Source organism: Spermophilus citellus (assembly GCF_964194105.1).
Source record: "Spermophilus citellus genome assembly, chromosome: 3".
NCBI classification, from domain to species: domain Eukaryota; kingdom Metazoa; phylum Chordata; class Mammalia; order Rodentia; family Sciuridae; genus Spermophilus; species Spermophilus citellus.
In genome coordinates, this window is record NC_138184.1 from 73,185,909 (window position 1) to 73,213,308 (window position 27,400).

The following is a 27,400-nucleotide window of genomic DNA, read 5'->3' on the forward strand; positions in this document are numbered from 1 at the left end:
ATGGGTGAGCATCTTCTGGAGGCAGCAGAGGCCGTCCTGGAAGGGATCCAGGCAGCCAAAGGCAAGCATTGGGAGGGCTCAAATTCTGCCCTGCGGGATGCTGGGAAACTGGAGATTGGCACCTGCCCCCAAGGCTTGGCCTTTGTTCCTTGTACCCCAGCATGCCTGCCCAAGTCCACTACACTCGAACTCAGGATCCTTTCCCTGTGAGCCAAGACATGTCGCCAGTCCTGCAGGAATGAGGAGAGAGAGGATAAGGGAAGAAGAAGGCAGTTTCCCTGCTCTGGGCACCCTTAGCAGCTGACTCTTGAGAATAGAGAGTGGTCTGCTCTGTCCTTGGTGCCCAGCAGGGAAATGTACTTGGGCAGAGAGGAGTAGATCATTGAGTAGAGGCTCTGGGGCTAAAGTGGGAAAGGTTCAGAATGGTTAATAATAAGGACAGAGGACACACATACTTGCTGTGCAGCATGAACAGCCTTTGTGAAGCCAAGAGGGAAAAACAGAGAAGACCAGAGAAAGAGTATGTCATTCGTCATGTCTGTTCTTGGTCCTCCATTATTTCCAGACTAAGGCCTAGCATGACCCATAACCTCCAGCCCCCTAGTGGCCTGCAGGCTTTCCCCAGTCCCTAGGAGCTCTCTGTACACAGAGGACTCTCACTGGAACCATATTGGAATGAGGTTAATGGCTGGCGTCCAGTGCCTCCCAGGCCCCACATAACCACCCCACATCTCTATGCAGGGTGTACCCAAGGGCATCAGTGAGGGATACCAGGGCTGGAGAGGTACTTGGATGCAAGCAGTGGACCTTGACTCTCCCTGCAGCAGTGGTGATGCCCTGGGACACACACCCCTTTCCCATCTCTCCCCTCTGAGTACACCAGCTTTCTCTCAAAGTATAATCTCTGCCCTCTTAGCCCTGGAAACCTCAGACAAATGGGGAGCAAGAGTGAGGGTCCTGGATAACTTAGGAGACATTGGCTGCCATGACAGCTTAAGCCAATCCTTCAGGGCTTTCCTTCCTTCACCCCAAGACCTCCCAAGCCCACACTCACTCCACCTCCCGCTTCCGGATGGCACGACCAGAGCCCAGCACCTCAGCCACCTTGGATACGATGGGATCATAGTTCATGCTGGCCACAGCGATCACCTCATCACCTCTGCAGAGAGAGGGTGGCTAAGCCTAAGTGCTGCTTGGCAAAAGCCTTCCTTCTTGAAGACACACTCCTCATCACTGGGACCCAGGGAGGGATCTTTCCTGGGGTCACAGGAATTTCCTGAGCACCTATCCCTCCCTATTTGTCCCAGCACAGGCATCAGATTTCCCTAGGGAAGCTCCAATCCTCAGCAGGGCTCAGGACTAGGGTCCTGTTCTGACACCACCATTCTTTGTGTAGCTTTTCTTGTTGTAAGTGGCTGTCAAAGAGCTGTTTTGAAGATAAATCATCTGGCCCAATGCACAACAAAGTCAGCTATTAGTGATCTCTTCCTCACCTTTCCTCTGCAGTGCCTCCTGTCCAGCTGTCTGCCTCCCTTTGCCACTTATTCCACCTTTTTAGCTAAGCCCCCTCCTCAGGAACACTTTTCTGGGATGACTCTCCATTCCCAAACGAGCAGCTCTGTACCCCCATTGCACCCAGTTGTTCTCACTTGGTATAAAAAGCCACAAACTTCAGCTCCTCTAGATCCCCTTGGATGATGACGTCGTCAAAGCCTTCTCCATAACCTGTAGGGCCGAACAGGTAGGTGATGCCACATAAGCCAGGGAATGAGATGGACTTCACAAATTCCCCACCCTGTGCCTTCTTAACTCCTCTCAGGACATCCTCCCCGATTGTTTACTTCTTTTAGGTAGTCCCTAGGCCTTCCCCCAGAGAGTTCCTAATTGCTTCTTCCCAGAGCCATCATGGTCCCACCCCTAAAACAGTTCAGCCCCCACCCCATCCGAGGATCTTGTTACCCGTATAACGCAGACTCTTGCCGAACATGGCAGTCCACAGGTAGGGCACCGTGCTGATCTCCGCCTCCTGAGCCAGCATGTTCTGGGCTGCCACCCGCCCTGCAGAACCCATGGCCATGTGAACCCTGACCCTTGCCCTCACCATCCTGACATCGCCTGCCCCAGCACTCTAGGGACCCCTATCAGGCATAGCTGCTGAGATCAAGAAGTACATTGTTACACAGGCGGTGGCCCTCCTGAGGTACCAAGGAGACACCTGGCTCCAAGCTAGTTACTAGGTTGCTTCTCTGGAAAACTTGAATGACTGACATGCCCTGCCTCTCTGGAAGGTCTGCTCATGGGGCTGTGGGCCGATTCACCATTTCACTTATGCACATAGACAACTTAATCAGACACATTAGGACCGAAGAGGGAGGAGAAGGGAGCACAAGAGCCAGAGAAGCAGAAATGATAGTCACATGCAGGACCCCAAGAGAATAGCAGGGGTGACTTCCCAGTTTCTATATGCCCCCATTGGACCCAAAGCTGGATATACATCAGAATACTCTGGACCCTCCCAATTAAATCCTGAATTCTAATTATATTTGGCTGTTTCCTTACAACATAGCAGCCACTTTAGACCTTGAAAACTTGAATAGAAATCAGTTCTAGGAGTGGGGTTTCAGATCTTCAGATAATGGCAAACGCAGAGAAAAGGGAAGTTGGGTGCAGGAGCTAGTACCCATCATAGGCTGGGAGTCTGGAGTTCCTCTCTGAGGCACTCAGTTGGTTAATTTACTGGCCCCTCTAGCTTTGGGGCCCAGACCAGGTGTGTGCAGTGGGTGAGGTTTGGGGAATTAATGGTTAGTGGTGTGAGGAAGGGAAAGCTATTCCACAGAAATGGTGTGCCCACTGAGCCTGGACTAGATGGGGCCTGCAGAAGACAACTGAGTTTATAGAGATAGTTGATTAGTCCAAGGGAGATAGAAGCACTGACTGGGAAGCTGGCCTACTAAATCCTTCTCTCCCTCAGAGGAGAGACATGACTGTACAGGTAAGTCAGAAATTCTGTGGGATGTATCTTTGAAGACAAAAGGAAAGGAGACTAGTGGAAGGAAAACTAGGATGGGAGGTTGACCCTGGCTAAATGGTACATCCAGATGGTTCTGAAAGAGAGTCTCTGGAGATGAGCCACAGAGCTTGCTGTGTAAACTGGTTTGATCACCTGGATGAGGCCAGCTGTGAGGCCACTAGAGAGCCTTGAATGCATAACATAGGATCCAGGAAAGGAAACGAACTGAGGCATGATCCTGGGGGAGGCTGAAACCCTAGGATAGCCCCCCAACTTGCCTCAGGGCTGGCCATACCCTGGGCATGAGCCATTTGCCAGTGTGGGATGTTCACTTTCCGATTGTTCCTCCAGGCAAGAGGAAAGGTGACAGCATCACCAGCTGCAAACACACCTGGGACATTGGTCTGCATCATCTGTGAGAAGAGAGCCAGAGCTTCATGGATAGGACAGGGGACTGACCTATACCTCTGGCCACCCCCAGCCCAACACCCTTCCCACCCCACCCAGCCCCACCTTGTTGACAGGGATGAAGCCTCGGGAATCCAGACCAATGCCACTTTGCCTCAGGAAACCCGTGGCAGGCACCGCACCTAGCAGGACAGAGGCTGCCATGTCCACACTCTGGTTCCACCTTTCTTTGGCCTCACTGCCCTCTGTGTTCTACACCCTTCACCTGCTGTATTTACCCCAGATATCACATCCAATTTACCCCAGATATCACATCCACAGGCTTCCCACCATGGGGCTTCATGCATACTGTCCCCTTTGCCTGCACTCCACAGACACCTGCGCCTCCCATCAGGCCTCAAGTATTGCCTCCTGCAAGAAGCACTCCTTGAAGCCCCCTGGAGGGGTCAGGAGGCCATGCTTCTCCAACCCCTGTGCTGCTACCTCCCAGCTTTGCACTTCTCCAAATTGCCACTTCTGGTGGAGTAGGAACAGTAAGAAGTTTGTGTTCTTCATCCAACACAGAGCAGGGTATGGAGTTGATTATTAGTCTGCAGCAGTCATTGAGCACATGCTCCATGCAGGGCCTGGGCTAAGCCAGGTATGTATGTTTTTCAATGGCCCTAGAAAGTGGGTACTGTTGGGGTCACCATTTTAAAGATGTGGAAACTAAGGCTCAGGGAGGAGAAGGGGCTAACTCAAGGTCATCTGTGAACTTGTGCAGGTGGCTTTGATTATTCATGCCCACCTGCCCATCCACTCACCAATGCCCACCACGCAGACATCAGCCCGAATGACCTTGCTGCTCTTCAGTACAACCTCCTTCAGCTGTAGGGAGTGGGTGGGTGGGTGAGCAGATAGGACCAGCTACTGGGCTCAGGGAGAGAAGACAGAAAGCAGCAAAGAGAGGAGAAAGGCCCACCTTTCCCTCCTGGGCCCGCAGCTCCAACACCTCTGTCTGCATATAGAACTTCACCCCATTGTTCTCAAACATCTGTCAGGGCAGGTGGGCAATGGATGAGAGCCTGGTCAGGGGCTAGACTAGACACTCAGGATATCAAGGGACAAGGGATTGGGGTAGGCTTACCTTCATGAGTGCACGGCCAACGCGCTCCCCCAGGAACCTCCTGAAGGGTGTTTCCTCAAGCTCCACCACAGATACAGAATGGGCCTTCTCAGTTAGATAGGCAGCCACCTCCATACCTGAGATGATGGGCAGGGGCTGGCAGATCTTGTACCCTGCACCTCCTAGATCCAGCATGCCCAGGGACTGGCTATGAAAGCCTGCCCACCACCCTGCCACCCCCAGATTCTCACCCAAAAAACCAGCTCCTACGACAATTGCATTGCGGCCCTGGGCCAGCCTCACCACACGATTGGCATCCTCAGGCGTCCGGATAGTGAACACGTTCTCTACCTCTTTGCCTTTGCAGCTCAGGGTCTTAGGGCTGAGATATGGAAGCCTCAGTGAGACCCTCCCATTGTGGCTGGTGCCCCACCCAGTGAAGAAGGAGGGCAATAAAGACACCCTCCCACCTGCTCCCTGGCGCCAACAACAGCTTGCTATACTCCAGCTTGAAGCCGTCCTTGAACACGACCTTCTTGTTTCTCACATCCACTGTGACCACCTGCAACCCCCGACAGGTAAAGTGCTGGCCTGGGTATGGACCTGTGTCTTGTCATCCACTTTTGGGTCCTGCAACATGCCCAGATCCCAGCCAGATCTGAGCATGTCCAGTGAGGTCTCTTCCCACACTGCCTAGGATTCAGTTTTCAAGCTTAAAACATCACCTTCTTCTCAAAGCCCTCTACATATTCCCAAGTCCTACCAGACTCTCCCATCCCTGATGGAATGAGATCTTCTCCCTCCCTAGGCCCTGTGTGTGCTCATAATCTTGCTAGTAAGACGGTCCGGTGCTGCTCCCCAGGCCTGGGCAGTGAAACTGGAAGGGTAGAACACTCCCAGGGGTCCATATGACCCATTGCTCTTCATGGTTCCCACTAATCCATTTTCTGGCAGTTTACCATCCTCAATCTCATACCTGAGCCTCAGTGAGCACCTCGATGCCATAGGCACGGAAGAACTCCTTGGGCCTCAGGGCCAGCTGCTCAGGTTGTACATCCAGGGACTGCAGGACACAGCCAATATGAGACAGTGTCAAGCTACCATTGTTCCATTTTATACCAAAGGACATGGACCCCAGGAAGGGTGAGGCCAGCCCTGAGTTACATGTGGGCTGTAGGATAAAACTCAACAAACTGAGATCTTTTGGGGGCACCACAGGTAAGCCAGATTTGCGTGTAGTTGGCAGCTGGCCAGACTCTGAAGAGGTGACAAGCAAGGCTCCAAGTGGGCTGGACAGGGGACCCAGAGGATTAAGGATTCAGGCCCTGCATTGTGCTGACTGTCCTGTGCCTGGTTACTGTTTACCCTAAAGCCACACCTTGCTGAGTTTTGGCCGGTCATAAGGGAGATGCCGGTCCAGCGTGCACAGGACGATCCGGTCCGAGAAGCCCTCCTGCCGCAGTGTCTCTGCACACACCAGGCCAGCAGCACCTGAAGGGAGGAGGCCATAGCCAACAGACAACTTACCTCCTACCATCCACCTCCACCCTCCTTATCATGACCTCAATACTAACCTGCACCCACAATGAGCACATTGGTGCTGCCACTGTGCCCAGCACTTGGAGAGATACACTTGGCCATCACCTTGGTCCTTCGCTGCAGCTGCAGGGCCTGGGGGTGGGGTGCATTTGGGGTTATCTCAGCAGATCAGGTTCTGCTACTCTAGCCCAGCCACTCCCCATCATGCAGCCCTTCACTCTGCTCATAGTCACACATGCCAGGCTTTCTCCCGCTGCAGGGCCTTTGAACAAGCTATTCTCTGAGTCAAGATGCCCTCCCCACCTCTGAGCCATGAGCCACTCCTCACCTGCTTGCTGGCCCGGACATACACCTTCTCCTTCTCAATCTTCACCTGCAAGGGCAGTACTGCTCAGGATCAGACTTTGGAGTGCTTCAAGCCCCCAACTCTGTGCTCCCAGGCTCCCACTATACCACACTCCCAGCCCCACCTGGAACTTGTGCAGACTATCCAGGCCTGGGAAGTCCTCTAGGTCCCCAGTACTGATGTTGAAGCAGGCACCATGCCAGGGGCAGCGCACCCGGCCACGGGATAACACTCCTGGAACAGTGTGGTACTAGGTTGGAGCTACTATCGGGGGCTCTTCTCCAAGGATCCTTGCACCTTCTGGTCCACTTCATAGCCCAGGAGACCTCACTAATAGATGAGGACCCAGGGCCTAGGGAAGAGTCAAATTGACCCCGGGGGCTGGTAGAGCAGGGGCATCGATAGTGCAGTAGCCAAGCCCCCTATAGGAAGGTCCTACCCCCGCCTCCCATATGCACCCCTGGACTTCTCACCTTTCACCAGGGGTGCGCCATAGTGTGGGCACTTGTGGCCCAAGGCATGGAATTCTCCGTTGTCTTTCACCAGCAACACCTTCCCCCAGCCCAGCTCCACTTCCCGCATCCTGGGAAAAGGCTGCACTCAGAGGTCAGGACAGACAACAGGCACCTCCTCCTGGGGGCACCTCTTCTTAGTGGGTAGCAGGCCCAGAACATCAGAAGCCCAAGGACCATGACTAGGGCAGAAGCAGGTCATAGGCCCTTCCAAATCCCCTCACCTTAGTTCTCCTCATCCATGGCCTCTCCCTTGCCCTCCCACCTTGGACCTTCTGATCCCTCCTCCCAGGCCCAGCACCCACTGGCCATTCTCCAGGTCCTTGACATGGCAGACGGCAGCCTCCACGCAGTCCTGAGGGCCAGGGTAGGGGTGGGGAGCTGGCAGGCGCTCCTCAGTGTGGAAGTGACGGGCTGTGCCATTGCCCTGGTAGGCCCGGGGGCTGCCCTTTCCGCTAGCCGACAGTTCTTCCTTGCTCCGCTCCTTCTCAGGCAGCACCACCTCAATCTTGAGTTCCACTGTGGGCAGGGCCATATCATGAGCCCCTCAGCCCACCCCATCTTCTTGCCCACCCCAAAAGCTGGGGGCAGAGGCCAGCCCCTCTGAGTTTCAGGAGGCTCAGCCCTTCCCCTCAATTTCTCCAGAAAGCCTTGTGTACCCCAGCAAAGAGACAGAGGAGGAAGGGCATAAGAAGGGGATTTCTTGGTCAGCTTGAATTCATTTCTGCATTTTTTCTTTTCTTTCTTTATTTTTTATTCTTTTTATCCAGTGCTGGTGATCAAACTCAGGAACTTGTGCATCTACGTAAATGCTGTATCACTGAGCAGTTCTGCACATTTTCTTTTTCGATGTCAAAATTAATGAGAGGGTCACAGAACAGAGTTTCTTCCAACCCTAAAACCTCCCCTCCAGGATCTCTGGAGGAAAGAATCTTGATGTCTTGTGTCATACGTGTTCTGATGGACAACAATGTCCCTAGCAGCTCAGGGACACATTTAGGGGATGATTCATGTACATACAAATATGAGGTCCCAAACTGGGTGCAGCTCAGTTCACAGTGAATCTGGATGATTAGAAATTAAGGATTCATTGTATTATTCTTGTAAATTTACCATAGATTTAAATGGTTTTTTCAAAATTAAAACAAATATGGACAGAGCTGGGGATTTAGCTCAGTGATAGAATGCTTGCTTAGAGTATGGAAAGCTCTAGGTTTAATTCCTAGTATCACCACCAACACACAAACACACACACACACACACACACACACAAATTCCAACATTTTTTTTTGTATTGGGGATTAAAGCAGGGCACTTTACCACTAAGCTATATCACTCAATCCTTTTTTAAATTTTTTAAAATTTTGAAACAGAATCTCATCAAGTTGCTTAGAGCCTCACTTAGTTGCTGAGGCTGGCCTTGAACTTGCAATCCTCCTGCCTCAGTCCCCCAAACTGTTGGGATTACAAGTGTGTGCCACTGTGCCTGGCTTCAACTTCTTAAAATAATTATTCTCACCAGTTTGAGATTCATTCATCATTTCCCAAGTCCTGGGTTTTGGTGTCTTTATGTACGGGTCTGGGGCCCTGGGAGTGAATGAATTCCATGAGGTAAAGGTACATGTAGACAGGTCTGAACAGCGCAGAAGGCACAGAGGGCCCCCTTCCATGGCCTCCACACAGAAGACATTTTCTCAGTATACCCACGTGGCCTACTTTAGGAGGTAGCCAAAGACTGTCACTTTCTTCTTTATACTTTCCCACATTTTCCAAATTCCCTATGACATGCCTGGGGTATTTTTCTAATTAGAAGGGAACAATAAACAGAATTTTTAGCAGTGATAATCCGGCCTCCTGGGCTGCTGCTGCAGGGAGGAAACTAAGCCTCTGGCACAGCATGAGCAGGAGGTGCCTCTCTCAAGGAACCAGAGCCTCCAGACCTCTGCTCCCTTCTACTTCAGACCTGACACTCCTAAAAACAAAAAAGACCCAAGAACCCCGGGTGGATGCTGAGTCACATACCCTGGCCTTTGCCTGCACCATTTGCTTGGCCTGGGCTGCCATTCTTCTAGGCCTTGGCTAACTCCTACCCCCATACCCAGACACAGCTCTGGTGCTGCCTCCCATGGCAGCCCAGCTCCTGCAAGGCCCTCCTTTCATTCTGAGCTAATTCCCCACTCTGTCTAGATCTCCTGCCCTTCATCTTCATGTCCCATCCCCCAACTCAGCCCAGGTGAGGCAGGGGATAGTGGCAAAGGTCAGTTCATGACTGGGACTGGTAGGAAGAGTGTATGAGCACATAGCCACACAAGGTCGTCCTGTCCAGTGGGGAGTTTCCTCCCATTTTCCACACTTTATGTAATGGTGTTAGAATGTTTTTGGAAGAATTAAAAAGAAAAATACTTCAGACTCAGCTGACATCAGCTATGACAGCTGTGGGAGTCCACAGGAACAGCCTGGCAGGAGTGCCAGATAACAGCCAAGCCAGTCAGTTTTCATCCTCCACCTCCTGCCAGAAGGCTCCAAGGCACACTCACTGATGCAAGTCTAACGGGAAGACATTAATCAGGAGCAGCAATAGAAGGGTAGGTGGGGGGATCTGCTCACGCACAGAACCAGGGTCTTTCTATTGTCCCTGCTCACCCCAGCTGAACTCTCATTCCTATACCCTGAAATTCCCTAGGCCTCACACCTGACCTGTCTAGCTTAAGCACCTGGGGACTGTGCCTCCACAGGGGAATCCTGGCAGCAGGAAATCCAGCTCAGAGAAAAAGGGCCAATACTATTTTAAAAGTGCTTCCTGAGTGCAAGGTCCTGTGCTAAGCACAACCTCACTTTACACATGAGAAAAAAGTAGATCAGAGAGGTATGATCACCTGCCCAAAGCCACACAGCCTGGAAGCCGTACGGCCAAATTGAGGCTCAAGAGCCCAAGTTCTTATGTCTAGACCCCATATTGGAAATACTAGGGTGAGGGGACCCAGGCAGGCCAGCCCTTTGGGGGTCCTTTGAAAGAACTTATAGGTGACATCTTTTGCCCAGGACCTCCTGCCAGCCCAGCAGTCCCACAGGTGCCCAGTTTGGGGCCAGCTAGCATCCTTCTGTCTGTTTCTATTGGGAGAAGGCTGAGGTAAAGACAGTGGACGTCATTTTCCTAAGCTATATTTCCAAACAAGAAGGTTGTGGGACCTGGCCCAGATCTGGCTGTTCACAGGACAGCAGCGCAAAGGGGGAGTGTGGTTTTTGGGATAGGTGCAGGTGGGTCCCCCTGCCTGGTAGGGCATAAACATCTCTCCTCCCCACCTCAACTTCTCCCTTGAACCCAGGAAAAGAAGAAAAGGCTCACAAGTTCCAAGGTAATGGAGCTGATGGGTATCAGGTAAAGGGAGCTGGGGTGAGCTGGCAGGTGCTAGGAGCCACAAGCATATATACGATGTATGGCACCTTTGGTTGTAAAGTGACGCCAGCTAGCCACTGAGATGATTATGTTAAAATTTACATTCATATGCAAACTGGACTCCCGCTGTTCACCTTGGCCTGCTACCGGACTCAAGTTACGGGACTTTACGGGACTGCTGGAGAGTTCCCATTGGTTGGGGAAGGATAGTAGGAGGGAATTCCGGAGGAGGTGGGAGGAGACGGGGGGGTTCCGGTCGGACACCCTCGTGGGAGGACCGGTTTTTGACTTGCTGGCGCTGAGAGTGTTAGCGGCTTTTTCAAAATAAAGTTTTGTTCCTGCTTGATTGGCTCGTGATTCTGTGCCCAGCCAAGACTGCGGCATTTGGCGGCCCGTGCGGGGAACGCCTGAAGCTTAGAGGTGAGTAAATTGCTCGCCCCTGAGGGAAGGCGACAGGATGGATGACCTTCTCAGAAAACAATGTGTTCTTGTTTTGATTTATTTTGTTTTCATTTCGAGCTCCCTAGCCCTAGAATTTTCTCAGGCGAACTGGAAAAAATGGTTGGCTCAAGGTTTGAAGTTATTCAGCCCTGAGAAAGAGAAAATTGATACAACCATTGTCTGCTCCGTCTTTGTTTCATTCTGCTTCGGCTTTGTTTTATCCTACCTTATTGGGTTAGGTTATAGTAGATTAGAATCCAATAAAAAACAAACCGAAAAACTGTTAAGTAAATTGTTAGAGGTCCAGACTATGGTAGAAAAAACGCTAGGTCAAGCAAAAGAGAAGGTCTCTCAAGCTAGTCAGACAGAGGAGAATTTAAAGAAAGCAAGCTTAGAGGACAAGCAGCCATCAGGTGGAGAATTACAACAGGAGGTTGCTACCAACTCCGTTCTATCACCAGAGGGCGTAACTCAGCCAACAGCTCCATCTACCGCTGAGCGGCCCTCAACTACCGTAGTTGATGGACGGAATTCTGAGGCAGGACCCCAAAGATTAGCATGCCCTGTACTTGAGCAGGCAGGAGGGCAACGAATTCACCGTGCTTTAGATTTCAAAACAATAAAGCAATTAAAGGAGGCTGTAACGACCTATGGGCCGCAAGCTCCCTTCACAATAAGCATGGTTGAATCTGTTACCAACTTGGACATGACACCAGCAGATTGGGCTAACATGTGTCGATCTGTGCTAAACGGAGGACAATATTTGTTATGGAAGGTTGCCAATGAGGAATTTTGCATGGAGACAGCTAGGCGAAATGCAGAAGCTGGGTACCCTCAAAGAAATATGGACATGCTTTTGGGGAAGGGACCTTATGAGGGTCAAAGACAACAAATTGAATATGACCCTGGTGTGTACGCACAAATTGCTGTAGATGCAGTTAGGGCATGGAAAACTTTACAGGGGCATGGAGACTTACAAGGTCAATTATCTAAGGTAATACAAGGAACTAATGAACCTTATGCTGAATTTGTAGATAGACTTATTCAGTCAGCCTCTAGGATATTTGGAAATACAGAACAGGTAATGCCATTTATAAAACAACTGGCTTATGACCAAGCAAATCGTTGCTGCAGAGAGGTCATTAGACCATGGAGACATGAGGATTTAAACACATATATTAAATTATGTAGAGACATTAATGAACAGGGGCAAGTCTTAGCAGCAGTACAACAGGCTTTAGATGCCAGGCCAAGAACATGCTATAATTGTAATCAAACAGGACATTTTAAAAGGAGTTGCCCCATAAGAGGAGGGTTTAACAAAGCTGGATATCAAAGGAATAGAATACCAGGTATTTGCCCACGATGCCGTAGAGGGAGACATTGGGCTAATGAATGCCGTTCTCAAACCACCATAGAGGGTATTCCGTTATCAAAAAACGGACAAGGACCAAGTGTTTACCCACGATATCGTGGAGAAAGGTATCAAGCTCCATTGCCAAAAAACGGACTAGAGGGCCCAATGCCCCGGGGCCCCAAACCACAAATATATGGGGCAATGGAGGAACCCAACAGCCCCATCAAGGTAGTGCCCAGGACGCATTATCCATTAAATCCCTCATCAGACAAACTAGAGGGAGCGCAGGGCTGGACATCTGCGCCTCTGCCAGAGCAGTACTAACCCCAGAGATGGGAATTCAAATCATTCCCACAGGAGTAAAAGGACCTCTTCCCCAGGGAACAGTAGGCTTATTATTGGGACGCAGTTCTTCTACACTAAAAGGACTTATGATAAGTCCTGGGGTAATTGATCCCGATTATGAAGGTGAAATAAAAATTATAGCTAGTTCTCCAAGAGGTATATCAGTAATTTCACCAGGAGATAGAATAGCACAGTTATTAATAATACCCAGCCTGCATGATAAATTTTCCAGTTGTAATGTAGAAAGAGGTTCCAAGGGATTAGGCTCCACAGGTGTAGATTGGGCTATGCTGTCTTTAAATTTAGATTCTCGCCCAATGCTAAAATTAAAAATTCAAGGACATGACTTTAATGGGCTGCTGGACACAGGAGCTGACCTCAGCATCATATCTCGTCAAGAATGGCCAAAACATTGGCCATTACAACAAGCCACTCAAACGCTTCGAGGCCTAGGAGTGGCAACAAATCCCCATAGAAGTGCTATGGTATTAGATTGGAGGGATCCTGAAGGATGTGAAGGAACTATACAGCCCTATGTATTGGATCATCTTCCTGTAAATTTATGGGGACGAGATGTCCTAGATCAATTAGGATTGACATTAACAAATAACATCAATCCTAACGCGCCCACTACTAGGGCTAAACAAGGCTTTAGGAAAGAAAAAAGATTAAGAGAACAAGAACAAGGTATGACAGCACCTATTCAAATAGATCAAGAAATAAATAGACATGAATTGGGTTTTCAGAAAGGGCCACTGAGACAATCAAAATTACTTGGAAATCAGAAAGACCAGTGTGGGTTCCTCAGTGGCCCTTGACTAAAGAAAAGATACAAGTAGCCCATGACTTGGTCAGACAACAGTTAGCGGAAGGACATATACAACCTTCCGTATCCCCCTATAATACTCCCATTTTTGTCATTAAAAAGAAATCTGGTAAATGGAGATTATTACAAGATTTAAGAGCCATTAATAATGAGATGGTTATTATGGGACCTGCTCAATCAGGGATTCCTCAATTGTCTGCTTTACCAAAAACCTGGCATGTTTTAGTTATAGATATTAAAGATTGTTTCTTTTCAATTCCAATTCATCCCGAGGATAGTCCACATTTTGCATTTACTATCCCTGCACTGAATCATGAAGGTCCTGATCAGAGATATGAATGGAAAGTACTCCCTCAAGGGATGGCTAACAGCCCAACTATGTGTCAAATTTATGTTAATAAAGCAATCCAGCCACTTAGAAACCAAAATCCTGAACTACAAATATTTCACTATATGGATGATGTGTTACTGGCACATAAAGATAAAAACACATTACTAGAATGTTATGCCACACTTACAAATTTATTGAAAAATTATAATCTAGAGATAGCAATAGATAAAGTACAATTAAATCTTCCAATTAATTATTTAGGAGTTCTATTATCCTCAACCATGGTCCGTCCACCAAAAATTCAAATACGAGTAGATCAACTCAAATCACTTAATGACTTTCAAAAGTTATTGGGAGACATAAATTGGATAAGGCCTTATCTAGGCATACCAACAGGAGAGTTAGGACCTTTATTTGATATTCTAAAAGGTCCATCAGATCCAAATTCACCCCGCATGTTAACGCCTGAAGCAAGAAAAGTATTAAAAATCATTGAAACATATATGGAAAATATGCATTTGGATAGAATTGATATAAGTTTGCCTTTATTATTTATTGTACTACCAACAAAAAATATTCCTACAGGAGTATTTTGGCAAGAAGGTCCATTATTGTGGATACATTTATCTTATTCCCCTAACACTATTCTTACTAGATATCCTGAGGCTGTAGGACAATTAATACTCAAAGGAATAAAAGCAGCTAAGGGAGTGTTTGGGATTTCTCCCAATAAAATTATTACTCCATATACTATGGATCAAATTGATGAGTTAGCTAATGAGTTAAATACTTGGGCAATAATCCTGTGTAAAACTAGTGTTTCATTTGATAATCACTTACCATCTAATCCTTTGTTGTCTTTTTGGTCTAAGCATCCTGTAGTTTTTCCAAAAATGACAAGAAAAACCCCTATCATAAATGCTCCAAATATATTCACTGATGGGTCAAACAATGGTACAGCAGCAGTAGTTACTCCTGATCAAACTTTTACATTTTTAGTACCCAAACAATCAGCTCAAAAGGTAGAGCTTAATGCAGTATTACAAGCTTTTATGATGTTTAAAGATTCTGTATTTAATTTATTTTCTGATAGTCAGTATGTAGTTAATGCTATTAATTCCCTTGAAGATGCTGGTAGGATTTCCCCTTCCTCTACTGTTTTCTCTTTGTTTTCCGCTATACAAAGTCTAATCTGGGATCGAAAAGATCCATTCTTCATAGGTCATATCAGGGCACATACAGGATTGCCTGGAGCCCTTAGTATGGGCAATGAACTAGCAGATAAATCTACACATGACATACATATTTTCTCCACAATAGAAGAAGCTATAAATTTTCATAAAAGGTTCCATGTCAATGCTAATACTTTACAAAAGCGTTTTAAAATAACTAAAGAACAGGCCAGACATATAATAAAACAATGTCAAAATTGTGTGACATTTTTACCACAAGTTAATCTTGGAGTCAATCCTAGAGGACTAATACCTAACCATATTTGGCAGATGGACGTCACACACTTGCCAGAATTTGGAAAATTAAAATATTTACATGTTACAGTTGATACCTCTTCCGGATTTTTGATGGGCTCCCTTCATGCCGGAGAAAAAACTAAAGATGTTATAGCTCATTGCTTACAAAATTTTGCCACTGTGGGCGTTCCAAAACAGTTAAAAACGGACAACGGTCCTGGTTATACTTCCTCCTCTTTTAAACAATTTTGCTCATCATTTGGTATTACTCACATAACAGGAATTCCATACAATCCACAAGGACAAGGCATAGTTGAAAGAGCTCATCAAACTATTAAAATGTACTTATTAAAACAAAAGGAGGGAATTGGAAAGGGGTATATATCCCCCAAAGATAAACTTAAAATAACCCTTTTTACTCTAAACTTTTTAAATTTAGATTCATCGGGACTTAGTGCTGCGGAAAGACATTTGTACCCCAAAAATGTACATAAGCCTAAGGTACTTTGGAAAGATATTCTAACAGGACAATGGAAAGGCCCGGATCCAGTGATAGTCTGGAATCGGGGCGCTGTCTGTGTTTTCCCACAGGATGAACAGCAACCGATTTGGATTCCAGAGAGATTAACTAAAACAATTTCTACAGAAAAAGAAGATGATTTGACTCAAATCCATAACAGCTGACATCCAGAGCTCCAGCTTGGCTATTCTTACATCTGCGACAGTGATTAACCAAGGTTTTTTTTTTTCAGTATCTATTTTATTATTGCATTTTTCCACATCATAAAGTTCTATTTTATTTTTGAGCTCATACAAACCTAGGTTAATGTTTTTCTGATCAGTTTTATTTTTTGACTGTGTTTTATTTTTTATTTATTTATTTATTTATTTATTTATTTTTTTTTTTTTTTGACTGTGGAGTTTTTAAACATTGCAATGGAGATTTCACCTAAGTATAGTTACAAGGCCTTTATTTACTATTGTCTTATGTGTTGTATGTTGTGTGCACACTTCTGTTTTGTGTTGTATGTCTGTATGTGTGTATGTCCATATTTCTTATATGAGGAGCGCTCATGAAAAAATGGATCCGAATTTTTTCTTTATTCACGTGATTTATATGGTTTAATTTAAATTAGGTGAACAGCTGTTTATGATTGTTGTTAAAGATGGTTAACAGATCTGTTTGTTTACTAATTTAAATTTGGTAAACGGCTGTTAAGGATTGTTTTTAAAGGAGTTTAACAGATCTGTTTGTTTACTTTCACCTTTTCTTTTTATTATATTTAATAATTCTGTTCAGGATAATGTCTCTTTACCATCATTGCCAGAATTTCCATCTCCATCCCAATTCCAGTGAAGACTGAGATAAAACCAAACTACAGCTTCTATGATAGCTATCACAGTAAACTGTATAAACTGATGCATCAATGAATATAACTCAACAAGTAATGCTATCAAGGACTTGATTTACTTTGGGAGGATATGGACATATTGATAGACTCCTCCAATTTGAACTGCTTGCAGAACTTGCCTGGACTATATATCAGTTGCATACATTGTGAAATATCATCTGGTGCACCGAATTGTGGTACTGCTGGCATATTTTTGCTGATGGTGTCACCAGTGATGCAATTTCCTTGCCAGCTCACCCCATGTTTATTGTGGTAATACTGGCATATCTTTGCTGATGGTGTCACCAGTGACGCAATTTTTCCAAAGGAGCCGTCAATTGGCTTGGTGTCGTGGCATTTCTGTATCCTCCTCCCTTCTACTAGTGATGGTCTAAATTTGGGGGCCAACAGAGGTGAGGCAAAGAACCTCACCCCCCCACTGGCACCAAGGCTAAATTTGGGGGCCAACAGAGGTGAGGCAAGAACCTCACCCCCCCACTGGTGCATAGGCCTATCCACAAGCATGGCTGAATGCTGGACCGGTAGTCAGCGACGGGTTGCTCCGATTACAGTGGATTCAACCTAAGACAGGAAGCTGACGCCTAAAGGTCAGTTCTCCCATGACGGGTAAGAACCATATGTTAAATTGGACAACCTACCAGGCACGGTCCCTAGCCACATTGCTTGTTGCTTAATTAAACAGAAGGGGGCAGATGCTAGGAGCCACAAGCATATATACGATGTATGGCACCTTTGGTTGTAAAGTGACGCCAGCTAGCCACTGAGATGATTATGTTAAAATTTACATTCATATGCAAACTGGACTCCCGCTGTTCACCTTGGCCTGCTACCGGACTCAAGTTACGGGACTTTACGGGACTGCTGGAGAGTTCCCATTGGTTGGGGAAGGATAGTAGGAGGGAATTCCGGAGGAGGTGGGAGGAGACGGGGGGGTTCCGGTCGGACACCCTCGTGGGAGGACCGGTTTTTGACTTGCTGGCGCTGAGAGTGTTAGCGGCTTTTTCAAAATAAAGTTTTGTTCCTGCTTGATTGGCTCGTGATTCTGTGCCCAGCCAAGACTGCGGCAGGCAGGGGCAAGTTGCCCAGGATAGGGTGGCTTGCATAAATGTGGGTGGAGCATTGTCTGAGTTCTAGAGGACTCTTGAGGCCTCAGTTTCTCTATTTGTGACATATCTGCATGCCCTACCTCCTGAGATGTTATGAGGAAGAAAGAGGAAATTGGGGGCCTGAAGGAGAGCCCCACAGACAGGGTCTCCAGTGGAAAGTAGATGTGGATTCCCCTAGCACCCTGGGTAGAGCCAGTTGATTTAGACATGGCAAAAATTTCTTGTATAAATGGGAAAGCATGTCCAGATGATAGCCTAAGTTTCAAAGGGGTTGAGAAGAGGTAGGGACATTCTTTGGTAGGAACCTGCCCACTGTACCGTCTCAGCAACTTCAAGAGGTCAGGGAGGGTAGAATCATTTTAAAGAGAGGGAAACTGAGGCTCAGAGAGGTCATACAGTAGCCAAAGGCATTCCTAGAGCCCCCCTTTCCTAACTCAGCAACGGGAGAAATCCTTTCCTCCCCTTCCAAAGATCCAGCTGCTATTCCACCACCAGCACTCAAAGCCCCCAAAGATCCAGCTGCTTTTCCCACCACCAGCACTCAAAGCCCCCCAAAAAGAGGGCCTATCACTGGAGGGAGCACCTGGAAAACCTCTCCAGATCCCCTACCCACCTCCTATCTCAGCACATTAACATTCTGGGGCTCCTGCCTAGCCTGACCTACTTTGGAGGCAGGCAGAGTGCAGAAGGGAGGGGGAGGAAGGTAATGGAGAGAGAGAGAGAGGCAGGAGGGAGGGAGGAGGCAGTAAGAGAGGAGGAGGTACCTGGCTTGGGCTTGGAGAAGCAACCACCCATGGTGAGTGACCTGAGGACCAGCAGGCAGGCAGGGCCACAGATGGTTGGTCTGTCGGAGGTCTAGGGCGACCCCCATGGGGCTGGGTCTCCTGCTGCTCTTAGAGATGCTAGAGTTGCCATGCCAGCTGGAACTGCCTCTAGGACCTGCAGGGGAGACTGGCCATATTAGGATGAAGCTTTCATGGGGAGGGAGGAGAGAGACAGAGAGACACAGACTGTGGGGGTTTCTGGGAGAGTCCTATATTTGAGCTAAGTCTTGCATGTAGGGGATCCTGAAGGGTTCCTCCCCTTTGAGGCCTGTTGAGGCTCAGTACCCCACATCCCCCATCTCAACTGTACATGGCTTATGCCCACTGTCAGGAGACCCCTTCTGTTCCAATGTTGGCCACCCTCTGTCCAGTCCCATGGCTACCTTGTCCAAAAATCATCCCCGGTTTCTGCTGACTCCTCAGGCCCCTAGCCCTCTACTTCCCTTTTCCAAATCCTACAGTCTTAGAGGAAGCTCTGAGACGATCTATTTTCCCAGGAGGCCACCATTCTTGGGTCAAACCTTGGGTTACCTTGAGCAATCAGAGCCTTCCTGGTCCTTGGATTTCTTCTTCCTCAAATGGGAGTGACACAGGGTTCCCTCTGGCCTCAGCCTCCACCCTGGCTGGCAGTCTCTGGACAGCTACCTCCTCCAAAAGCAAACACAATTCCTTCCTCTCAGCCCAGCAGTGGACGGAGGCTGCTAGGCCCTGAAAGGCAGGGCAGGGTCCAGGAGGTGGCTCAGTCTCTACCCCTCCTCCCAGTGTGAGCTGTGGCCAGGAGGGGCTGTGGCGGGAGTGTGGGGCTAGGCCAGTCCACTGGTCCCCAGGGAAACCCAGCTCTGTCGTGAACAAGAGCGGGCGGCCAGCCCGGGACTAATAGGGTTGGGGGAGAAAGAAGCCAGGCACACAGCCCTGCCACAGCCCGTGCCTAGCAGCCATAAAGGTTCCCCCACCCCCACCCCTGGCCCAGTGGCACTGAGGTCATGCCCAACAGAAGTCTGAGAAACTGAGGAGCCAAAGTCTCATCAAGGTCAAGCAGAAGGTAGGGGAATTTGTGTGTCCTCCCACCTCCTTCCCCGCCTTAGTTCTAAGAAGAGCATGGCCTCAGGAGAACCCCCATCACTCTAAGGTCCTGTAAGGCACTGGGCTGGGGGGATGGGGCACCTAGTCAATAGATCAGTACAGCCAAGGTGTCCTCAAGGCATAAGGTGGGTCTTCTGGAAGATGCAGCTCATGGATGGACTTTGGAGGGCCCAGGACAAAGTATAACTGTCTTATTTACAAATGACCTTTCCTCAGTCCACCCCACTGCCATTCCCCTCTGTTTCCTCCCTGGAAGTTCTTCCAGAAGTCTAATTTGAGGTGGGGCTAAGGTACCCTTGATCTAGTCCAGATTCCATGAAGGGCCTTGGGTGGGTGCCTGAGAGCAAGGAGAGCAGGAAGAAAGAAGGACAAAGTTGGGGAAGGCCCATCCACTGCCTGGCCCAATCTTACCTGCCCTTGAAACATCCATTTCAGGTGAGGAGGCACCCAAAGTCACTAGGTTACCTTTGCTCTTTCCCCCACTTGTCACCAAGGCATGTCCATAAAACTCAGCTGCCACCTGCCCCACCTGCCCCCTCCCTGGGCACCAGGGAACCCTTCCCCTGCTTCTGGGTTTACCTGTGCCTCAGCCCTGCCCACTCCTTCCTGCCTGGTCTCAGGACTCACTTGCTGGACCATAAATCCCAGAAATGGTCAGACCTGGTCTTGCTACTGTGGGCTTGGTCAGGCTGTTCCCCACCTTTCCAGGAGTTGAGGCTCTCAGGTAGGCTTTCCACCTACAGGGTGCTAGCCAGCTTGGATTGCAGTCACCCCCACTCAAAAGCAAAGGTCCTTGCTATGATCATGGCAGAAGGTGCCCCCCAAGTTTTGAAGACTGTTGTCTCTTGTCTACAAGTTGCCCACAGCTGTGAAGTTCCAAGAGTGCCCAAAGCTAACTACCCACCAGGACTTTGTGTCTTGTCTCAGGGACTCCCATTAACCCCTGAGGGAGGTACTGAATTATCCCTACCTCACAAAGGTGCTCCTATTTGCCCCCCAGGGCTCCTAGAGTCCCAGAGGGTGTAAGGCTGGGTAGGAGCCTCCTTGGACCTTTGGCAGAGTCAGTCCCCACTCCTCTGCTATCTCCCCTTCCTGGTCCCACTTTTCCCGGGTGTGGGCAGGCTGCCCAGCTTGGGCCTTCAGGGCTTTCAGGCACACTGGGGATGGCATCTGAGCTCTTCACCCCTACATTCAAGTTAAGGGGGACTCAGCTCTGGCCCCTTCCCCATGGAGCCCTGGCGCCAACCTGTCCACTCTCCCTGCTTTTGCACGTGCAGTTCTCCCGTTCTGGAAATGCGTTTCCATCAGCCTTGCCGGCTGTGTCCCTGTACCGGCACGAGACCCTGCAGCCCAGGAAGGGGGGTACTGGCACACTGCAAGATTCTGCTGGAAGCCGGGAGGGAGTACCAGCACAGGAGGGCATAAGGAAGAGGGGTGCTCCAGTCCACCACCTCTTTGGTCGAAGCTTCAGACACCCCGCCCCCAACGCAGGGGCCATAGGTCCGGGACCCACGAGCGCACGCGTGGGGATGGCGAGACCCGGACACTGGGTGGAGCCGTGGGGGTTCCGGGGTCTAGGGTCCCAGAGGTGGGCACTCACCTGGGCTCTGCGCTGGCCTGGGCTCTGGAACCGATGGGGCCGCGGCCGCCGGGCGGTGGGGGGGGGGAGGAGCGGGCGGGGGCGGGGCCGGCGCTGCGGCGGCACTGCGGCCGGGGAGCCCGCTGCGCCCAGCACCGCCCAAGCGGGCGGTGCAGGTGGGGAACCGCCAGGGGTCAAGGGTTAGGCTAGGGGCCTTGGAGTCGCGATGGAAGTCTCCGGGCATGGAGAAGCTCATGGGACTCAAAAGTCCTGCACGTGGACTATCCTGGCCGCGGCTGAATCCCGGGTGATCCTTGGGACCCCCGAGTGACGCCAAACTGGGCCGCGTGCTGGCACTGGGTCTCCGAACCATCCGTGGGCTCCCTAAGCTGATCCTCTAGGTGACACCTCCCCAAGAAAACCCAATTCATGCTTTCAGCCGCTCGCTCGGAGACCTTTACCTGCTTGAGGAGTTTAGTCTCAGTTGTCTTCACTCCCTCCAACCCTGTCACCACACATCACATACCAGGTCTTTTTTTTTTTTTTTAATATTTATGTTTTTTTTTAAGTTGTAGTTGGACACAATATCTTTATTTCACTTATTTATTTTTATGTGGGGCTGAGTGAGGATCGAACCCAGAGTCTCACACGTGTGAGGCGTGCGCTCTACCGCTGAGCCACAACCCCAACCTCGCAGTCTGTTTTAAATGCTATTTTATTACATTTTCTTTTTCCACCTGTTGTTGTTTCAGAACTTCCTGGTTCTTCATAAATCATGGTGCACCTTGTGTTCCCTCCTCCAGGAAGTGCTCCCTGACCAGCCTCTCTAGACCTGATCAGGCCACCTTGTTCTGGCTCCTAGCACCTGGATGTTTCATTGTTCTGATTATGCCCATCTCTTCTAATCCATCCCTGTAATGTGGTCAGGTAGAACTTGTCCCCTCAGCACACTGGAACCATAGCTACTGTTTTTTTTGTTTTTTTTTTTTTTTTTGTTTTTTGTTTTTTGTTTTTTTTTTTAAGTACTAGGGATTGAACTCAGGGACACTCAACCACTGAGCCACATCCCCAGCACTATTTTGTATGTCATTTAGAGACAGGGTCTCACTGAGTTGCTTAGTGCCTCCCCATTGCTGAGGCTGGCTTTGAACTCTCAGGAATCTTGTGACCACCCTGCTCAGCCATAGTTACCATTGGAATGCATTAATGTATAACTTACATTCCAAGGAAGTGAGGTCACATCCATCACTGAACACATCAGGATCCACCAATTCTGTTGTGAGGCAAGCATGGCCCTCCAGTTCCTCCCAACCCATTTTACAGATGGGAAGGTGGCTGCAGGGGAGGGTTGCTGAATCTTGCCTGGTGGCAGAACCAGGGCCTACATGGGTCACATTCAGGGCAGGTGATGTGGGGCCCATGTAACTAGGCTCAGGCCAATCTTTTGTGGCTGTGGGTTTTCCATGGTGTGATTTTCAGTGCCACAGGAGGGGTCCCATTACTGGGCTGCTCGGGCCTGGTGCCCTTGGCCTTCAACTAGCCAATCTTGTTGCCCTACTCCTATACCACCCTAACCCTAGCCAGAAAGACAGCGTACCACATAAATAACCATGGCTATGACTTCACATGCATTTATTCTTTTTTAAAAAAAAATATATATTTTTTAGAGAGAGAGAATTTTTTTAATATTTATTTTTTAGTTTTCGGTGGATACAACATCTTTATTTTATTTTTATGTGATGCTGAGGATCAAACCCAGCGCTCTGCGCATGCCAGGCGAGCACGCTACCACTTGAACTACATCCCCAGCCCCTTTGAATTTTTTTAAGATAGAATTTTTTTAATATTTTTACTTTTTTAGTTTTCGGTGGACACAACATCTTTATTTGTATGTGGTGCTGAGGCTCGAACCCAGCGCCCTGTGCATGCCAGGTGAGCGTGTTACCACTTGAGCCACATCCCCAGCCCCTTATTTTTTAGTTGTAGTTGGACACAATATATTTATTTTTATGTGGTGCTGAGTATCGAACCCAGGGTCTCGCATGTGCAAGGCAAAGCGCTCTACCTCTGAGCCACAGCCACAGCCCACACATGCATTTATTCTTTTAACCTTCACAATAACCCAAGAGGAAGGCTCTCTTTGTATCATCTCCATTTTATAGATGGGGAAACTAAGGTTCCTTTTTGTTATTGTTGTTTTGGCAATGCTGGGGATTGAACTTAGGTTCTTATACATGCTAAGCAAGTGCTCTACTACTGAGCCACATCCCAGCCCTAAAACTTGGGGACTCCCCAAGGCCACACAGCTGGAACATGGCAGAGCCAAGACTTGAACCCTGTCAGGCTTGTTCTGCTGTGCTGGACTAAAATGTGGAGGTGTGGGAGTAGTAGGGTAGAGGCCTGCCAAGGCTGCATGGTCTCCAGTGCAGAATTCAGGTTCCTCTCTGTGATACTGGCAGTCAGTGAACCCCTCTGCCCCAGCTTCCCTAGGACACACGGTATAATTGTAGTGTCCTCCCTCTGGGACTGCTGTCAGGACATCCTCACAGGTGCAGAGCCAGGCATGGAACATAGGGGGTACTCAGGAAGTGGGGTGCAGGCTGCTGAGTTTGGGGTGCCAGTGATTAAACTGTGGGGCCAAGAAGTGGGGGGCCTGAGGAGGCTGATAACCTCAAGAGACATTCTGACATGGTACAAGTACAGTCCCTGATATAGGGCAATTTTATCATGACACCCTTGGCCCTGGGGTCTGGGCTCAAGGTTCTTGCTGTCCCAAAGGTCAGAAGATGCAAGATCTTCATAGAAAAAAAACAGTTAGGAAAAGTGCCTCATAAAGGGTCCTCCAGTTTGGGGTTGGTGCATGTGGATTAGAGAGCCCAGGAGGACCCAGGAAGGCTCTTAGCCTTGGGCAGCCTGTTGTCCTGATCTTGCCCCAAGATTCATTTTAGAAAGGCAACAGCATTCTAGCAGCCTTTACAGTACCAAATGTGGTGAGGTGACCTGGGGTAGTTGAGAGCCTCCAGATCCAGCAGACACCCCCAAAATAGGGTGGGGGTTGAGATTGGAGAAGCAGTAACAGGAATCAGCATATAGTTTGGGAAAGATGAATCCCTAGGCACCTCCAGTCCTGGAGCACCCCACCATGCAGCAAGCTTGTCCTGGACTTCTTTACCTTTACTCCCTTCTGTCAGTTTCCCGTTCCCTACTTCTATCACCCTAGGGTTTCCAAGAAGAGGTATGCAGGTCTTTTTTTTATTTATTTCATTTTTGTGGTACTGAGGATCAAATTAATGGGAATTTATCCTTAGAACTTTTTTGAGACAGTGTCTTGCTAAGTTTTTTTGTTTGTTTCTTTTTTCTTTTTTTTATTGTTGGTTGTTCAAAACATTACATAGTTCTTGATATATCATATTTCACACTTTGATTCAAGTGGGTTATGAACTCCCATTTTTACCCCGTATACAGATTACAGAATCACATCGGTTACACTTCCATTGATTTACATATTGCCATACTAGTGTCTGTTGTATTCTGCTGCCTTTCCTATCCTCTACTATCACCCCTCCCCTCCCCTCCCCTACCCTCCCCTCTTCTCTCTCTACCCCCTCTACTGTAATTCATTTCTCTCCCTTGTTGTCAAAGTTTTGAGGGTCTCACTAAGCTGCTAAGGCTGGCCTTGAACTTGCCATCCTCCTGCCTCAGCCTCTACAGTTTCTGGGATTATAGGCATTCTCCATCCCATAGGGCTTTTGTGGCTGTGTGTTTTCCATGGTGTGATTTTCAGTGCTGGCTGAAGGTCCTTTTTTAGCTAAGAAAATAAGGAACTTCAATAGCTAATATTGGGGTTGACACTATTGCCCCCTGGAGGCCAGTCTGATGTCTACAAGGTCCCTCGCTGAACTTTGTTCTGGTGGGAAACAAGATTCTGGCCTTTCCTAAAGGCTGAGGTGGATTTCCTGTTGGGGAGACATCATTTTAACTAACTAATCCCAGTAAACATTGAGAGGCTGGTACATCATGACCATCATCTGATCTATGTTGAATGATGTCCCTAGCAGCATGGTTATTTTTTCATCGGAAGTGTAGATTGGAAGATTCCCTAGGTTGGGGAGACTGGACAAAGCCTCATCTCCCACCCCAATCCTTGACTCCTTGCCTCATCCTGGCAATTGCAGCCCAGCCTCTTCCCAGCCCAGGTCTACATAGATCTGACCACTGTATCCTTAGCACTCACCAGATTCTCTGGAGCTTTCCAACTAGGTGTTCCAGGCCAGTTTCAGTTCCGCCAGCCTCTTCAGGCCAGCTTTAACCCTCCTTGAGTTGCTGACTTTGTAGCCTATTTTGTTCTTTTTCCAAGCTCTGGGATAGTCAGTCCTACTTCCAATCCTCATGGAGGGAGGTGGCAGGAACTGAGGACAGACAGGCCTGTAGGAGTTCATCAGAGGAGAGGAGAAGGCAATTTTGGAGAGGGAACAGTGTGGGCAGTCAAGGAGGAAGGAAGGCAAATTCTGGGGAACTCAGAATGTGCCAGTCCAGTCCAGTTTGTGCTTTAGGTTCTGGGTAGGGGCCTGAGATGAAGGAGGATTGGGATGGAGGGGTCAAGGAGGAGCAATGTAGCAGGGTAAGGTATTTTGTTCTTGTTTTGTTTAACCATGCATCCGTTATTTGCTTATTAATTTTTTAATCTATTTATTATTTTTTGCAGTGTTAGGGATTAAAACCAGGGTCTTGCACATTCCAGGCAAGTGCTCTACTACCCAGCAGCAGCCTCAACCTTTTTTTTTTTTTAAATTTGAGATAGGATCTTGCTGAGTTGTTCAGGTTGGCCTTGAACCTGTTCTCTTCCTGCCTAAGTCTCCTGAGTAGCTGGGATTACAGGAGTGTGCCACCATGGCCAGCTACATGTCTTTTTATTTTATTTTATTTTATTTTTTTTAGTTTTCAGTGGAAACAACGTCTTTTTTTTTATGTGGTGCTGAGGATCGAACCCAGCGCCCCACGCATGCTAGGCGAGAGCATTACAGCTTGAGCCACATTCCCAGCCCCAGCTACATATCTTTAATTTCAAAAATTCTTTGTGTGTGTGTACGTGTGTGTGCGTGCACACACACATGCACACATGCATGCTGGGGATTGAATCCCAGGTCTTCTGCATGCTAAGCACACACTCTACCACTGAACTATACCCCAACCCCACATGTATGTATGTCTTTAGGAAAGAAACATTACCAACAACTATGGCTGCTGTTGGACTAGAATCAGTCAGGGCAAGGGCTGGGCCCATACTGCTGGAGTGTAGGCTCTGTCCCTCTGGCCTTTATTACATTTTCTGAGGATTATCCACATATAAAAGTTTGACATGTCTCTATATCCTCAGTGGCAGATGGGCTAGTATAAACTGCTTCTGCTGAATAGTAGAATATTGTTCAGCCATAAAAGAGGATTTGGAATAGCATATTTTCTTATATATTGCTGGTGAAAGTAGACACTGAGGTCATATCTATGGAGGGCAATTTGACCAAACAGCTCTCAAAATTGCAAATGTCCAGCACCTTTGACTCAGCACTTTCACTCAGGGAAACTCATTTTAATACACGTTATCACCTATGATTGGAAAGAACCTATCCATAGGAGATGATTAGATGAGTGACTGTACATCCATCTCATGAGATACTACACACCAATTTAAAGGAACAGATATTTAGTATGTTGATCCATAACAACCTGTAAAATAGATTGGGGGAGCTACTTAGGAGGCCGAGACAGGATTGCAAGTAAGTTTGAGGCCATCCGAGGCAACTTAGTGAGACCCTTTCTTTTTCTTTAATATTTTAGTTGTAGTTGGATACAATATCTTTTTTTAAAAAAGAGAGAGGGGAGGGGAGAGAGAGAATTTTTTAATGTTTATTTTTTAGTTTTTCGGCAGACACAACATCTTTGTATGTGGTGCTGAGGATCAAACCCGGGCCACACACATGCCAGGCGAGCACTCTACCGCTTGAGCCACATCCCCAGCCCCATGGATACAATATCTTTAATTAATTTTATTTATTTTTATGTGGTGCTGAGGATCAAATCCAGGTCCTCACTGTGCTAGGTGATACTCTACCGCTGAGCCACAACCCCAGCCCTAGTGAGCCCCTTTCTCAAAAACTAAATGGGCTAGGGATATAACTTAGTGGTAGAGAGCCCGTAGGTTCAGTTGCCAGTACTGAGGGTAGGGGTCAGAAAGATGGAGGGAGTGATAAAGGAAAGTGCAGAAGAGCAAGTAATCTTTGTTGTCTGTGTGAAAGAAAAAATTGGAGTTAGG

At 48.2% G+C, this 27,400-nt stretch overlaps 1 protein-coding gene across 5 annotated transcripts; it reads right to left on the reverse strand.

Moving 5' to 3' along the window:
* Positions 1–42: 42 nt before the first annotated feature.
* On the reverse strand, positions 43–25,732 carry AIFM3 (AIF family member 3). Of its 5 annotated transcripts, XM_081286255.1 has the most exons (23): positions 25,325–25,732; positions 20,758–21,498; positions 18,960–19,076; positions 18,369–18,543; positions 7,226–7,439; positions 6,882–6,991; positions 6,533–6,642; positions 6,391–6,435; positions 6,098–6,194; positions 5,902–6,014; positions 5,500–5,586; positions 4,994–5,085; positions 4,775–4,905; positions 4,545–4,660; positions 4,380–4,451; positions 4,222–4,285; positions 3,524–3,600; positions 3,306–3,423; positions 1,960–2,058; positions 1,650–1,725; positions 1,055–1,159; positions 456–476; positions 43–230 (listed from the first exon to the last, which is right to left on the reverse strand). In XM_081286255.1, exons 4-23 carry the CDS (start codon positions 18,397–18,399, stop codon positions 191–193), a joined length of 1,818 nt encoding a protein of 605 aa, XP_081142381.1. In that variant the 5' UTR covers positions 18,400–18,543; positions 18,960–19,076; positions 20,758–21,498; positions 25,325–25,732; the 3' UTR covers positions 43–190. The 5 variants fall into 5 exon arrangements, with proteins under 5 accessions (XP_081142381.1, XP_081142382.1, XP_081142383.1 ...); XM_081286256.1 differs by lacking the exon at positions 456–476; XM_081286253.1 differs by lacking the exon at positions 43–230 and having other exon boundaries at positions 239–476.
* Between the last annotated feature and the right edge of the window lie 1,668 nt (positions 25,733–27,400).